Source organism: Mustela lutreola, chromosome 1, assembly GCF_030435805.1.
Source record: "Mustela lutreola isolate mMusLut2 chromosome 1, mMusLut2.pri, whole genome shotgun sequence".
Taxonomy (NCBI): Eukaryota; Metazoa; Chordata; class Mammalia; order Carnivora; family Mustelidae; genus Mustela; species Mustela lutreola.
The window spans coordinates 11,055,001-11,070,502 of NC_081290.1; the positions used below are offsets into that span (position 1 = coordinate 11,055,001).

Sequence of the window (15,502 nt, forward strand, 5' to 3'; positions counted from 1 at the left end):
GTGTTTGGAACAAGTGCTCTGGAGAAGAATTAGTTACTGAATGAGACTACGATCTGAAGACAGATCCTCTGGGAGGCCCAAGTGAAAACGTTCCATCACGTTAGCAATCGTAACTCCTCAGAGACTTAGCATGGATCACATTAAGTACCCACATACTAGTAATGCGGACACAGTCCACGTAGGCCGCTATCTAATTAAAGTTAAACCAGCCTAACTGAGTACGATGGTTACTACTCTTTTTCAAGTTCTGGGGCAGGTTCCCAGTGTCTGTAGCTAAGGTTCACTTCACAACTGTTTTAATCTTGGCTCTCAAACATTCTTTTTCTTAATCATGTTTAGCATGCTCCCTCCTTAGATCTCATTTCTTGAGATTCGAACTGATTCCCACAAGTGCTTTAAGAGGATGAGAAAACGTTTGGTCTTTTAACATGAATACAAGTTCTTTAAAATTAATAATAATTATCCCTCACAGGTACACTTCTCTTCGTATTCGATATGAGTAGTTCTCTCACAACAGTTCTGACGCACAGAGTTTTCTTTTTGGATTGTTATGAAATAAATTATGGTCATCATTATCTTGAATCTTCAAGGAGATAGTTAATAAGAATCTTTTCCCAGCAGAATTCAATCTTAAACTTACTTAAGTCCTGGAAGATCTTTAACACTTGCTGTTATCTCTGCAGCTTCTGGAACAAGCTTTTCTACCAATTCTAGAGGCCCCCAGAAGGATTTATTTTGTCCAAGAAAGGTTTTCTTAGCTAAGGTGATAAAAACAAAGCAGTATTTTAATATTCTTTGCAACATAAACATGCTCTCAACACACAAACACGTACACACACTTCTTTCTCATTCGTTCAATCCTTTTTCTCAGGGAACTAGTCCTACATTATTAGACAGTTCTAAAACTATTCATGCTTTCAGAACAGGTAGCGTTTTGTGACAATTAAAAACCTCCCACTTCCCAAGACTCAGCCCTTTCTCTTTCAGGAAGAACTTATAACTAGCCCGATGTAATAAAACATTTTATAGTACTTAAAGCTGCATGCTATTAGTGAGGAAAACAGTCCAATGGGAAAGAATACATAATCCAGAAACAGGCTGTTAGGTACTAGGGAAGGAGCACGGAGAACAAGACCAGGTCCTGTCCTCAAACCTTATGGTTAAGTGGAAGAGCGCAAAAGCAAGAGTCCACTGTGTGACCTTGGGCAAGTTAGTGCTCATTCTAGGTCTCTTTCCACCTGTCAAACAGAAGGGCCGTACTGGACTAGTTCCAGCTCTAGAATTTAGAGATCAGTGTTTCGTAAGCCCTGTGTGCTCTTTAATTCAACCACATCCCTGTGTCCGCACAGGCGGCATTCCAGTAGGTTAGTATTACTAATTCAAGCCTCTTATTCTTGGGCTCCATAAAGACCGCTTTTCTTCTTTGGGATGTGCTGCCTGAATACAGCTGTGTGCACATCTGCAACCTGGGGCCATGGCCTACCCTTCAGGCCGTGTTTCAGGCAGTGCTCCATCACCACGAAGAACTGCTGGAGGGGAGCGTAGTCGGAGTCCAGAGTCCTCCCCAGGTTCAGAGCGGATTCAATCAAGCCCTTGATACTCAGCTTGGCCATGTTCATCAGGTTCATGCGTTCATTAGCCATGAGATAATTAGGATCTACAGCCAAAAAGAGAGAGAATGGACCATGGTTACTGGAAACAGCACATTTAAAAATTCAGCATGTCACTGTGTTGACATGAGCATCGAAGGTACAAGAGCAAAGCTCGGTAGGGCTGTTGGTATCTTACTGAGAAGGAAGACAGTGGCACTGAACTGTACTGTTCGGTTTATATTCTCTGCCAAGTTTTACTTGCTGTTAAAAAGAAAGATGCCTTGGGGTACCTGGGTGGCTCAGTGGGTTAAAGCCTCTGACTTCAGCTCAGGTCATGATCCCAGGGTCCTGGGATGGAGCCCTGTATCAGGCTCTCTGCTTAGTGGGGAGCCTGCCTCCCCCTTCTCTCTCTCTGCCTACTTGGGATCTCTGTCTGTCAAATAAATAAATAAAATCTTGAAAAGAAAAAAAAAAAAGAAAGATGCCAGTTTCCCTCAGGAATCTTTCTTTTTAAAAAATATTTTATTTATTCATTTGACAGAGAAAGAGACAGAGAGAGAGAGAGGGAACACAAGCAGGGGCAGAGAGAGAGGAGGAAGCAGGCTCCCCACTGAGCAGGGAGCCCGAGGCGGGGCTCGATCCCAGAACCTGGGATCAGGACCTGAGCCGAAGGTGGATGCTTAACAAACTGAGTTACCCAGGCGCCCCTCCCTTAGGAATATTCTGGATGCAACAGTGAAATTACTTATTTTATCCATTTCAGGTCTTCAGCACAGTCTTAATACTCTCACCACTAGCCCTGCCATTACCCTAACTCGGGTGCCCATCACAGCCACAACTGCATAGCCTTCCCGCCGGTCTCCATGATGCCACCCTGGCCCTGCCCCCTTTCTCCACAGTCTGTCAAGCGCTCTAAAAATTACAGCCAATGTAGGGGAAAAAAAGTACTTAAACTTTGTTCCAAATACACTATATACATTATTAGTATTATTGCTTATGCTAATTATATTATTATTTAAACTAAGCATTACTAAATAAACTAATTAACAGTATTAGCTCCCCCAGTTTTGAGACTCGGCATACAGTGTGATAAGCTACTTGAGGAAAGGGACTAAGCACCACATTTTATCCGACAGAACTCAGAACAATCCAGGCACTCACTACTCCCACTTGCTGGTGCCTACTCTGTGCCGGGTACCGTGGGTTGCTCCCGGCAGTTAGGATTTCAATCCCTCCTTACACCGGGCCGTGACACAGTGACTGAGAGCGCCAACTTACACGCGTAGCTTAAGAGTGTAAAGCTGAGCCCTGAGCCCAGCCGCTAAGAGACAACAAAGCCAGTCTAAACCAGGGCTCTCTGCCTCTGACACCTATGCTCGGGGCCATTAGAATCTACTCACAAATGAACCAGTGACTCCAAAGGATATTATCCTTCTCTCTGCTGGCCATTCTTTTACAGGACCACCTTACTTAATTCTTGTGACTTCATCATTAAATATCGTCCCTTCTTTTAGAGAGGTAAAGCAGGACCACACAGTTAACAGATTGAAGGCCAAACAGTTCATAAATGGCAGAATTTGGATCTAGATCTGACACGAAAGCTAATGGATCCTCTCAAAGGTCAAATGTATCGTGTTTTTAAAAACTAGAAAAGGCCCAGACATCCATGAACTATTTTACCACTTGATAAAAAATAGTAATAAAATCCATGTACCCGTAACACAAAAAAGCTACAACATAAAACAGATGATTTCACTCAACTTGTTCCTAATTTTCTTCATGAAAAGTTTTCAATTGTATCTGCTTTCACAGTTGAATAAGCAGAATCAAATGCCAAATTCTAAGCTACTTTTCATTAAGTTTATGGACTTGCAGATTTATAATCCCAACCATATAAACTTGGTTTGTTGTGTTCTCTGAGATATTTTCAGAAAACACTTCATTAAGAAGTCAGAAGTGGTATATGTTATCATTGATTCTTTCTTGCACAACAAATGTTTTAAGGCCGTGCCTCAAATGTGACTCTTCGCTCGGGGCAGGTCAACTTGTCAAAACCAGAACAAATTTACAAGGTGACACTGAAATACACAATAATCTAACCCCCTAAAATACAGCTTTATCAGATACTAATTTTCAACTTTGTTACTGGCATTTCTGTGCACTCCAGTGTTTCTAAGACACACTTACTGTAAAGAGAGAGAAATTGCAAGCAAGCAGGGAGAGGGGCAGAGGGAGAGAGAGAATCTTAAGCAAGACTCTGCACTGAGGGCACAACTCCAGGCAGGGCTCGATCTCATGGCCGGAGTAGAAATCAAGAGCTGGACCCTTAACGGACTGAGACATTTGGGCACCTTGCACTCCAGTGTTTCCAACCTTCTATAATCACTGGATGGAAGGAATGGCACAGAGGTGTGTGAGTGTGCATGAATGTTTGCGGAGAGCAACTAGATTCTCTACTGACTCCCAACAGATGACAAGGAAATGTCATCAGAGTTGGATGTGAGACTTTTGCCAGAAGTGGTGATAGATTTATAATTCTAGAAACATTGCCTCATCTCATTCTTCTTAGAATCATTATCAGAATGTTCAAAACATCAGTTTGGGGTCTGGTGAATAAGCTATGGAGAAAGATGAGCTAATGCCTAGGGAAACTGAAGTCCTAACAGCCTGTACATTACTAGTGTGGCGCTATAGCCTGTTTGAACTCATCTACATCAAACACAACCCACTCATTCTTTAGAAAATATTGCTCTCAAGCTCAGTACTACTGACATTTTGGGCCAGATAATTCTTTTTTTGGTGGGGGACTGTTCTGGGAATTAAGTTTAGCAGCAGCCAAGCCTTTACCCACGAGGTATCAGCAGCCCTCTCCAGTTACGACAACCAAAAAATGTCTCCAGATAATACCAAATGCCTGTTCCTGGGAGACAAAATCGGGCTCCTTCCCCATGAAGAACTACTGCTCTAAACAAATAAAAGAAGGTCAAACAAAAATCAGGGTAATTTGAAAGTTAGGCACAATAGCTCAAAAGAATTAACTGTTCATTATTAATTATATAATGTAAAATCTTTTTAAAAATGATTATTACCTGATGCTTATTATCATAATTTTTGTGTTGAACAGTATATGAGAGTATGGGCATTACAAATAATTTTAATTGCTTTAACTGCTTTTCTGTTTGGTACTAAATTAATTTTTAATAATTTTTATAATAAAAATATAACAATTTTTAATAATAAAAAATTAAAATTTAATAATTGCTTTAATTGCTTTTCTATTTAGTACTAAAGCAAATTACTGAGAATAGTACTTTATATTATTTCTTTTTTACATTTTGTAATGTTGGCTAGTAGTAATGATCACTAAATCACTAACCTGTCATTGGAATAAAAAATACTCTATACAATTGGTTTGTTACTTATCTTAAATCACACTCAAGTATAAAATGATTTTGCAGAATGAATAAATGCTGTCAAAAAGGGTTTCGGTGACACAATTAGAGCATGGAAGGAGTTCTGAGGAGCAGGTAAAGTTCTGGTTTTTGATATGGGGTTAGTTATGTGAAATAGTTGAGTATGTGAAAATTCATTGTACTGAATACTTACAATGTAATCTTTCCTGTATATTTTATACTTTTAACTATAAAACAATTTTTAAAAAGATTTTCATTTATTTATTTGACAGAGAGAGATCACAAGTAGGCAGAAAGGCAAGCTGAGAGAGAGGAGGAAGCAGGCTCCCTGCTGAGCAGAGAGCCCGATGTGGGGACTCGATCCCAGGACCCTGAGATCATGACCTGAGCTGAAGGCAGAGGCTTAACCCACTGAGACACCTAGGTGCCCCTAAAAACAATTTTTTAAAAAAAAGATTTTATTTACTTGAGAGAGTGTGAGAGAGAGAATGAGAGAGTGAGAGCACAGCAAAGGGAGAAAGAGAGGAAGAAGCAGACTCCCCACTGAGCTAGGAGCCTGATGCAGGGCTTGATTCCAGGACCCTGGGATCATGACCTGAGCCCAAGATAGACAGACACTTAACCAACTGAGCCACCCAGGCACGTCTATAAAACATTTCTTTTAAAAGTTTTACTATATTGTATATGCCAGAAAATGATTTTTTAAAATGCATGAATTTCACAGTGTCATTATATTTTTCTATGAGAAAATATCTACAATTAAAATGTTTAACAATGTTAACATTTAACACTATTAGTCCAAAATTGAACTTTTGTTTATTCATTCTTTTTTTTTTTTCCCAATAAACAGTAAACATCTACTGGGTATTAGATACTATGTTTAATGCTGGGACTCCAGAGATGAAAGACCTAGTTCCTCACACCAAAGTGCTTACTATTTATCAAAGTTGGGCGCACAGATGTTTGGAGAACGAAACACGACAGCTTACAGAGAAAATCTGAAATTTCACAATAGACATTATCATCTTCGACAAAGATCAATTTTATTTCAGGACAAATAAAATTAAAATATTTTTATATTAGGTCAACTATACCCTTTCTATGGACTCAAATATAAGTTTTATGTATTTAAGGCTAAAATACTAGATGTGATATTGATGCAAAGTATCAGGCAGGTTGTACGTAAGCCCTATACAACTTCCTCTGCCGCTGGATGTGTACAAGTTTGAGAAGCAGTGCAAACGTACTGCAGTAAGAACACTAACAAAAGTATACACAGGACATGGCAGGAACATTTACAGAAGAAAGCTACCTGACCCGTCCCCTTTCCCTTCATATTTAAAGGGCAAGCATGTGGATCTAAGTTTTCAGAGGATAAGGCTGCTTTGTTTTTAGCTTACAAAATGTTTATTCACTCTGCAGCATTTTTTTTTTTTTTAAAGATTTATTTATTTATTTATTTGACACAGAGAGATTACAAGTAGGCAGAGAGGCAGGCAGAGAGAGAGAGGAGGAAGCAGGCTCCCTGCCGAGCAGAGAGCCCGATGCGGAACTCGATCCCAGGACCCTGAGATCATGACCTGAGCCGAAGGCAGCGGCTTAACCCACTGAGCCACCCAGGCGCCCTGCAGCATTTTTTTTTTAAAGATTTTATTTATTTGAGAGATGGAGAGAGACCACAAGTAGGCAGAGCAGCAGGCAGAGGGAGAGGAAGAAGCAGGCTCCCTGCTGAGCAGAGAGCCCGATGTGGGCTCGATCCCAGGACCCTGTGATCATGACCCGAGTGGAAGGCAGCCGCTCAACCGACTGAGCCACCCAGGTGCCCCCACTCTGTAGCACTTTAAAGAAATTAAGAAATATCCATTTACATGGCTATTACTTAACACTGTACTGAGGGTGGTGGAGGAACGCAAGTGAAGAAGATAAAGAAACCAGAAACACAAAACCTGTGAAACTGCATCAAATATTACTGATCTCATTTTACATCCAGAAAATCAAATGAACAGAATTTGTATAAAAATACAATAATTTATAGAAGTAGCATTGTCAAAATTAATATACAGAAACCATTGGAGGGGGTGCCTGGGTAGCTCAGTGGGTTAAGTGGCTGACTTCCAATTCTGGCTCAGGTTATGACCTCACAGTCCTGGGACCGAGCCCCTTGTGGGGCACTGCGCTCAGCGGGAGTCTGCTTGAGGATTCTCCCTCTCCCTCATCCCCCGCCTGCACACTTTCTCTTCAAAATAAATAAATCTTTTTTAAAAAAGTAAATCATTAGGTGCCATGTATTTCAGTAACACAGGATGAGTCAGACGAGGAGGGTTAGGCGTAGAGCTGGGAGGGAGCAGGATGCAAGGAACAGGCCCCTAAGAATGAAAGAACTTGGCCCACTAAGAAAAAGTAAAATGGGAAACATGTCAGAAGTTTACGGTGCACATGAGTAAATGCTGTGAGAAGAGATGAGGGAAACAGGTAAAGGAGAGACTGCTAAGGGTCCTGGTTAAGGTCTTGATTTTACCTTAAAGTCAGCCAAGATTTTAATGAGAGGTGTAGCTCACAGATTTGAGTTTCAGAGAAGCCGCTTCCCTAGCGGTGTAGACGGCGGCCTGGAAGGATGCAGGAAGGCAGAGCTGCGGAGCAAGTAAGGTTCTAACACAAAAGCTGGGGAGAAAACGAGGAAGGGGTGAGCCAGAGCGGTCCGCCGCTGCTGTGCGGAGAAGAGGGATTTAGCTTTGGGGGACGTTCTAGGGGTAGAATGTATCAAGGAGGAAGTGTGGAGAGTAACTTCTATGTTTCTAGTTTCCGTGGGCAGACAGATGGCGACACAAAGCACCTGGTGGGGAACACAGCGGCAGCAGGGCACTGAAGAAACTGTGCAAAAATGACTCCCGTTACAGTAATAACCATATAAATTGATTTGCAAACCAAAGTTCTTTCCAGAACATCTACATCTTCATTATAGCTCTTCAAGAATGTGGATTTCCATATGAGGAAATTTTAATGAATTTTACAGAGAAATGAGGCTCATTTAGTTAACAGAGATGACAAGTGAACCCAAAATCACAAAGCTAAGAGTGACACTGGGTCACACCATTCTGCAAACCCATCATCTGACCAAGACCCCATTTTGTCTCTTTAGTGCAATGGCTAATATTCCTAGAGAGAAATCCTGAAATGTTTTATGAATAGTCGAAGAAAAGTTAAGTTATATTTAACATATGTTAATATTATTATACTGTGCCCAATTTTTGGCAAGGTGGGAATAATTTGTATGCACAAGCAGTCGCTTTTTAGAACTTCTTGGTTATCTGACAGATCAAAAATTTATCCTATGTGAGAAACAAAAGTGGTCATATAGAATTTTTCCCAAGATACCTAAGAACATTAGTATGAGATTAAAAATGACTAACAGAAAGGTACAGAGAGGAAAGCTTACTCTGTGCTCAGAATGTCTGAAGACCAGTAATTCCTCAATAAATCTATTTTGGATTTTTTCTGTAATATTTCTTAGAGTACGAAATTGGGTGTAAAATGAGTTATCCTTGATAGTGAAAGAAATTATTGATAGCACCGAAAAGATCCTGTAATACGACATCATTTAGGGGCACCTGGGCGGCTCAGTCGGTTAAGCGTCTGCCTTTGGCTCAGGTCATGGTCCCAGGGTCCTAGGATTGAGTCCTGCATTGGGCTCCTTGCTCAGCGGGGAGTCTGCTTCTCCCTCAGCCTCCCACTCCCCCGGCTGGCACTCTAACAAATAAAATCTTTAAAAACAACAACAGCAACAAAAAAAACCCCCAAACCACCATTTAACTAGTCTGATGACAATTATTTGTACAAGAGGATCATGAACTTTTTATTCAGTCCTCGTTTGAAAATAATCAAGAAGTGGGGAGCCTGGCTCAGCTGGTAGAGCACGTGACCGCTGATCTCAGGGCTGTGTGCTTGAGTCCCATGTTGGATGTAGAGATCACTAAAAAATGAATTGTGCATTTATTTGATAGAGAGAGACATAGCGAGAAGGAACACAAGTGGGGTGGGGGTGTGGGAGAGGGAAAAGCAGGCTATCTTACTATCTATTCTCCTTAATGTCATTCCAAACATCATACACACTTCTACTTAGAGTACCAAAGAGGAAATTCACTTCAATAAAATCTTCTCTGGGTCGAAATCTTAAAGAAGTTGAGAAAATTGTATTTATTTATTTATTTTTAGAAGTTGAGAAAACTTAACAACAAATTTACTTCACTGCTGCCTTTCCTTGGATAGCATAATCAAAGCTGTACTTCGCTAAAATCAAGCTTTATCATTAGAAGATTGTATCTACCCACTAATCTTAATGTGCTTGATATTAGTCACCTATTTGCACTAATTATATGCCACCAGGCAAGGAGTCTTACTTCTTTGGGGCCTCAATTTCCTCATCGTCAAGTGAGAAGGTTAAGCTTATTTAGTAATTCTTTTATCTGACGGAAACAACACACACAATATCAATCACAATGACTCACTGCAGCACCAGTGTGGGCGGGGCACATATTATTATCCCTGGAATTGAGAGAAACAACACTGTTTAGAAAACCCCACATATGACTCTGATACCAGATGAACTAGACCTTTACCACCAAACATGCAGCCCTGGCCTCAGCACGGGCGTCGTCTGGATGCTTTTGAAAATGGGAAACCTTGGGCTCCAATGGTACCACTGAACCATTGTGCAGAACCTCAAGTTCCACACTTTAACCAGACCCCAGGGTTTCTGTACGTGCACTCGAAGTTTGAGAAGCACCGACCTACATGACCCTTTTAGATCCAGCATATCATAATTCGACAATTTCAGACAGCTTCCTCAAGGGCAACCAATACATATATATATTAGTGGAAAGCCCCAGGAAGAAGTAGTAATAAAGATTAGAACAGAAATAAAGAGCACATTAAAGTACTGAGAAAAATCAATAAAACTCAAAGTTGGTTCTTTCTTTTTTTTTTTTTTTAAAGATTTTTTTTTTTTTAATTTATTTGACAGAACACAAGTAGGCAGAGAGGCAGGCAGAGAGAGAGGAGGAAGCAGGCTCCCTGCTGAGCAGAGAGCCCGATGTGGGGACTCGATCCCAGGACCCTGAGATCATGACCTGAGCCGAAGGCAGCGGCCTAACCCACTGAGCCACCCAGGCGCCCTGGTTCTTTCAAAAGATTAACATTGCCAAACATTTAGTTTGAGTGACCAATAGAAAAAGAGAGAAGACTCAAATAGCTAAAATCAGGAGTGAAGAGAAGACATAATTACCTACTTTACAGAAACATAGAGGATTATAAGGGAATATAATTAATTGGCAATTATGTGCCTAGATATGAGACAACCTAAATAAAATGGACAATTTCTAAGAAATATACAAATTACCAAAAGTAACTTGAGAAACAGAAAATCTGTAACAAGTAAAGATACTGAAATTGTGGGGCACCTGGGTGGCTCAGTGGGTTAAGCCTCTGCCTTGGACTCAGGTCATGGTCTCAGGGTCCTGGGAATGAGCCCCACATCGGGCTCTCTGCTCAGCAGGGAGTCTGCTTCCCCCCACCTCTCTCTGCCTGCCTCTCTGCCTACTTGTGATCTCTGTCAAATAAATAAATAAATTTTTAAAAAAGATTTTGTAATTTAAAAAATACTCCCAAAGTAAAAGCCAGGACCAGATGGGTTCACTACTGAAATGTACATTTAAAACATTAAAAAATACAATCAAAGCAACCCTTCCCAAACAATTCCAAAAAATATAAGAGGGAATATTTCCCAACTTTTTCTATGAGACCAATATTTCCTTGAGACCAAAATCAGACAAAGATAGAAAAAAATTATAAATACCTCTTATGAATATAGATGCAAACCCCTCAATAAAGGATACTTGCAAACCAAATCTAACAACATATAAAAAGGATTATAGAATGTGACTAAATGGTTTTTTGGATGACAGCACAGGTACAAGCAAAAGAAAAAAATTAACCGGATTAAAAAAATGAAAAAAAAATTAAAACAAACTAAACTGGATTTTATCAAAATTAAATAATACTTGTGCTTCAAAGGACATGATTAAGAAAATGAAAAGACAGCCCGTGGAATGGGAGAATAAAAAATCTACGTATCATATCCAGTATCTGGAATATACAAAGGATTCTTACAATTCAATAAAAGAAAAGTAACCCAGTAAAAAAGAATGGACAAAGGATTTGAATAGACATTTCTTCAGAAAAGATACACAGATGGCTAATAAGTACATGAAATAAATTAGGGAAATGCAAATGAGATACCACTGCACATTCACAAATATGGATATACTTTTAAAAATTTTTTAAAAAGGAAAATAGTAAGTGTGGACAAGACTATGGAGAACCCATCTGCACTGTTGGCAGGAATGTAAAATGGTGCAACAGCTTTGGAAAACTCAAAAGGTTAAACCATGGTCCCCAGCATGACCTAGCAATTCCACTCTTAGGTCTATACCCCCAAGAAGTGAAAACACATGTCCACATAAAATTTGTACATGAATGTTCCTAACAACTTTACTCATAATAGCCTAAAAGTGGAAATGGCCCAAATGTCCATCAACTAATGAACTGATAAATAAAATGTGATTTGTACAATGAAATATTGCTCAGCAATAAAGAGGAATGAAGTACTGATGCACACCCTATTACGAATGAACCTTGAAAACCTTATGCTGAGTGAAAGAAGCCAGGCACAAAAGGCCTCAAATTTAATGACTGTTTAAACGAAATATCCAGAACAGGCAAATCTCCAAAAACAGAAAGTAGATTAGTAGTTAGCAGAACCTGGGGAGAAGGGGGCACAGGGAGTCAATGCTACTGGTACAGGGTGATTTGTATTCCGGGATTAGGTAGTGGTGATGCATGCAGAGCTCTGTAAACAAACTAACGACCACTGAACGGTACAGTTTAAAGTGGTGACTCTTGACAGTAAGTGAACTCTATCTCAGTAAAGCTGTTCTTTACAAAAACTAGAGGGGAGGAGGGAGCATATGGGTTTAGTAAGTGGCGGGAGTCAAACTGTGATGAGCACTGGGTGTTGTACGTGATGAGTCACTGAATTCTTCACCTGAAACTACTATTACACTCTACATTAACTAACTGCAATTTAAATAAAAAGTTAGAAATAAAATGAAATAAGGAGGATAATAGCAGTGTAAAAAATTAATAAAAATTAAAAAATAAAAAAACCCTAGAGACTTAAGAGACATAATAATGTTTATCTTGTGTGGATCCGGATTCAAATAAACCAAATGAAGAGAGTCATATTTGAGAGAAGCAGCCTTAGAAGATAGACTAAGTAAATATTAGGTAATATTAAGAAAATATTGTTAATTTTGTTAGGTGTGTACTTAAGTATTTGCAAGTGGAAAGGCATAGCATTTGGAGTTTCCTTTAAAATAACAGATCTCTGGGGCACCTGGGTGACTCAGTTGGTTAAGAGACTGTCTTTGGCTCAGGTCATGCTCCCAGGGTCCTGGAATGGAGCCCTACATCTGGCTCCTGGCTCAGCAGGGAGCCTGCTTCTCCCTCTGCCTGCTACTCGACCTGCTTGTGCTCTCTCTAATAAATAAATAAATCCTAAAAAAAATAATAGCAGACCTTCTTCAAGATACGATGGGGTTACATACCAATAAACCCACTGTTAAGGTGAAAAGATTATGTTAAGAATGCATTTAATACATCTAACCCATCCAACATTATGTCTGGCTTAGCCTACCTTAAAGGTGCTCAGAACATTCACATTAGCTTAAGGTTGGGCAAAATCATCTAACAAAAAGCCTATTTTATAATAAAGTGTTGAATATCCCATGTAATTTACTAAATCGTGTACTGAAAGTAAAAAAAACAGAATGGTTGTATGGAACAGAACTTTTTTTTAAGTGTCTCAGCTGTTGACCCTTGTGACTGCCTGGCCTGACTGGAAGCTACATTTCTCTGCTATTGTCCTGCATCACGGGAAACTACTCCACATTTTGGGAAAAGATGAAAATTCAAGATTTGAAGAGTGATGCCTACTGAATGTATATCACTTTCACACCATCATCAAATCAAAAAGTCGTAAGTTGGGGATTCTAAGTACTCCAGAAACAAAAATGTGGAAATAGACGAAGTGAGGTCAACAAATATTGACAATTATTGAAGCCGGGTGATGGAAACTCTAGAGTTCATTATTCTCCTTACTTACTCGAAAAATTCCGTAATTCTAAATAAAAAAGAGGTTCTATTTTTCCTTGCTTCAGATCAAAGTTCAACTGCCACCTCCTTATTGTTCTCTCATCTCTGCACATAAAAAATCCTTTTTGATTGGCATTAGCACTGAAAAGAATGAGCTTATTTAGCAATTTAATGTTTCCAAACCATTGTTACTATCACTATTATTATCACACTCATTCTTAGGCACTGTAAAATAATTTTATATATATATCTCATCACACACATATATATATCATACACACATATATATACACATATATGTATCATATATATATATATATACCATCATATATATACACATATATGTATCATCATATATATATATATATACCATCATCACATTATATAAATATATATTGGTTTCTATCCCTGATTCCTAACAAAGAGCTCCTAAACCTCCTGAAATTTTCTAAGTGATAAGAGCCATGGAAGCACATTTTGTTATAATATTTAATTTTTGTCTTTGGCGCCTGAAATAGATCCAGAGTTAAAGGTAAAATGAGCACCTTTTGGAAAACCCTTAAGGATGGGGGCTGGTTGGGGCACCTGGGTGGCTCAGTGGGTTAAGCCTCTGTCGTCAGCTCTGGTCATGATCTCAGGGTCCTAGGATAGAGCCCCACATCGGGCTCTCTGCTCAGCCAGGAGCCTTCTTCCTCCTCTCTCTCTCTGCCTGCCTCTCTGCCTCCTTGTGATCTCTGTCTGTCAAATAAATAAAATCTTAAAAAAAAAAAAAAAAGGATGGGGGCTGGTTAACCAGGAGAAACCACCATGCGATGAGAGAGTTAGACTATTCGGCTATCCCCCACCCCCCAACTCCGAGGAGGAGAGGAGGGGCTGAAAACTGAGTTCAATCATCACTGACTAATGATTTACTCAATCATACCTATGTAATGTAACTTCCATAAAAATCCTAACCAGAAGGTTCAGAGAGCCTCTGCGCTGGTGAACCACTGAGGCGCTAGGATGGTGAAGCACCAGGGAGGGTAGGGAAGCTCCGTGCTCCTTCCCACGGACTTTGCCCTATGCGTCCCTTCCACCTGGCTGTTCCTGAACCACATTCTTTTATAGCACCCCATAATCTAGCAAGTAAACCCTTCCTGAGGCCTCTGAGTCATTCTGGCAAATTACCAAACCTTATGAGGGGGGGTCACAAGAATCTGATCTCTGTTTGGTTAGTCAGAAGGAGAGGTGACAAGCTAGCCCTGCAACTGGCATCTGAAATGAGGGGGTACCTTGGAGGAGTGAGCCCTTAATCTGTGCACAGAGTCCGCATTAACTCCAGGTAGATAGCGTCAGAATTGAATAGACGTTGGAGAACTGGTTGGTGTGGGAAAACCCCCCACATAACTGGTGTCAGACATGTGGTGAGCAGTAGAGGAAAAGACTGTTTTTCTTTTAGGCACCCATTTCTCTAATCATTAAGAAGTCCAGTTATAATGCATTTCAAGAGTTCCCTATGAAAATACGCTGGTTTCTTCCTTATTGGGTTCCCATATCATAATATAATCAATTTGTTTGGTTTCCAAATTCAACACCACAGAAGAACACTGAGAGTTCTGGGAATGTTTAGAAGTAGGACAATAGTGGTCTTCGTTTTGACGCAGCATAAGAAATTGAGGAGATAAATGCAAATCCATGAGTTCCTTGCTTTGTTCAACTTATTCCACAGAAAGAATTCAAATGTTGGAGGCACCACTGTGACCCAGAAGAGCGAGAGCTCTGGTCTACAAGACTGAGATTTGTTTCTCTCATTCCCTGACACTGGAGAAGTTTCCCATATCTTTACATTTTACCATAAAATGTTAGGAAAGAAAATCCTCTTTGGGACTCCTGTGCTACTACAAATCTTACTGGGTTGTATCAAGACTGCAAGCCCCTGACCACTCTTTAACCTGGATTTGTCAGGGCTGTTTAGGCAGCTGTATAAGTCATGAGAGGTAAGGCTTTCTCACGGCTTCATGTAAAAGCAATGGATTCTCCAAACTCAGTACTCCTCAGAAGCAACACAAACCCACTGAATGCAGAACATCTTGCTGAGCCAGACGATGTCTCCTCCCAGGTGGGGCTCTTATGCAAGACACAAATGTGCCTAGACACAAGCTCAGGCTGCTTGCGATGTTATGAATAACAAAGTCCTTCATCTCTGACTAGGAGTTTTTTGTCTTTTGCCAGTATCCAAGAAACAATATCAGCATCATTTTTTAGCTTATAAGTAGGATAAACCCCGGACCTGAGCAAAAAAAAAGATGC

The 15,502-nt window shown here is 40.0% G+C and overlaps 1 protein-coding gene across 17 annotated transcripts in view; it reads right to left on the reverse strand.

Moving 5' to 3' along the window:
• Nucleotides 1-15,502, reverse strand: part of RUFY3 (RUN and FYVE domain containing 3) — an 81,989-nt gene that overhangs the window by 30,017 nt on the left and 36,470 nt on the right. For all 17 annotated transcript variants that reach the window (XR_009350567.1, XR_009350569.1, XR_009350573.1 and 14 more), the window contains 2 exons: nt 1,484-1,657; nt 641-758 (listed from right to left, as the gene is read on the reverse strand). Coding sequence is in view for 9 of the 17 variants with exons in the window: in XM_059159702.1 (XP_059015685.1) it covers nt 641-758; nt 1,484-1,657 (292 nt within the window). In the remaining 8 variants the exon portion in view is untranslated. The remainder of the gene's footprint in view (nt 1-640; nt 759-1,483; nt 1,658-15,502) is intronic.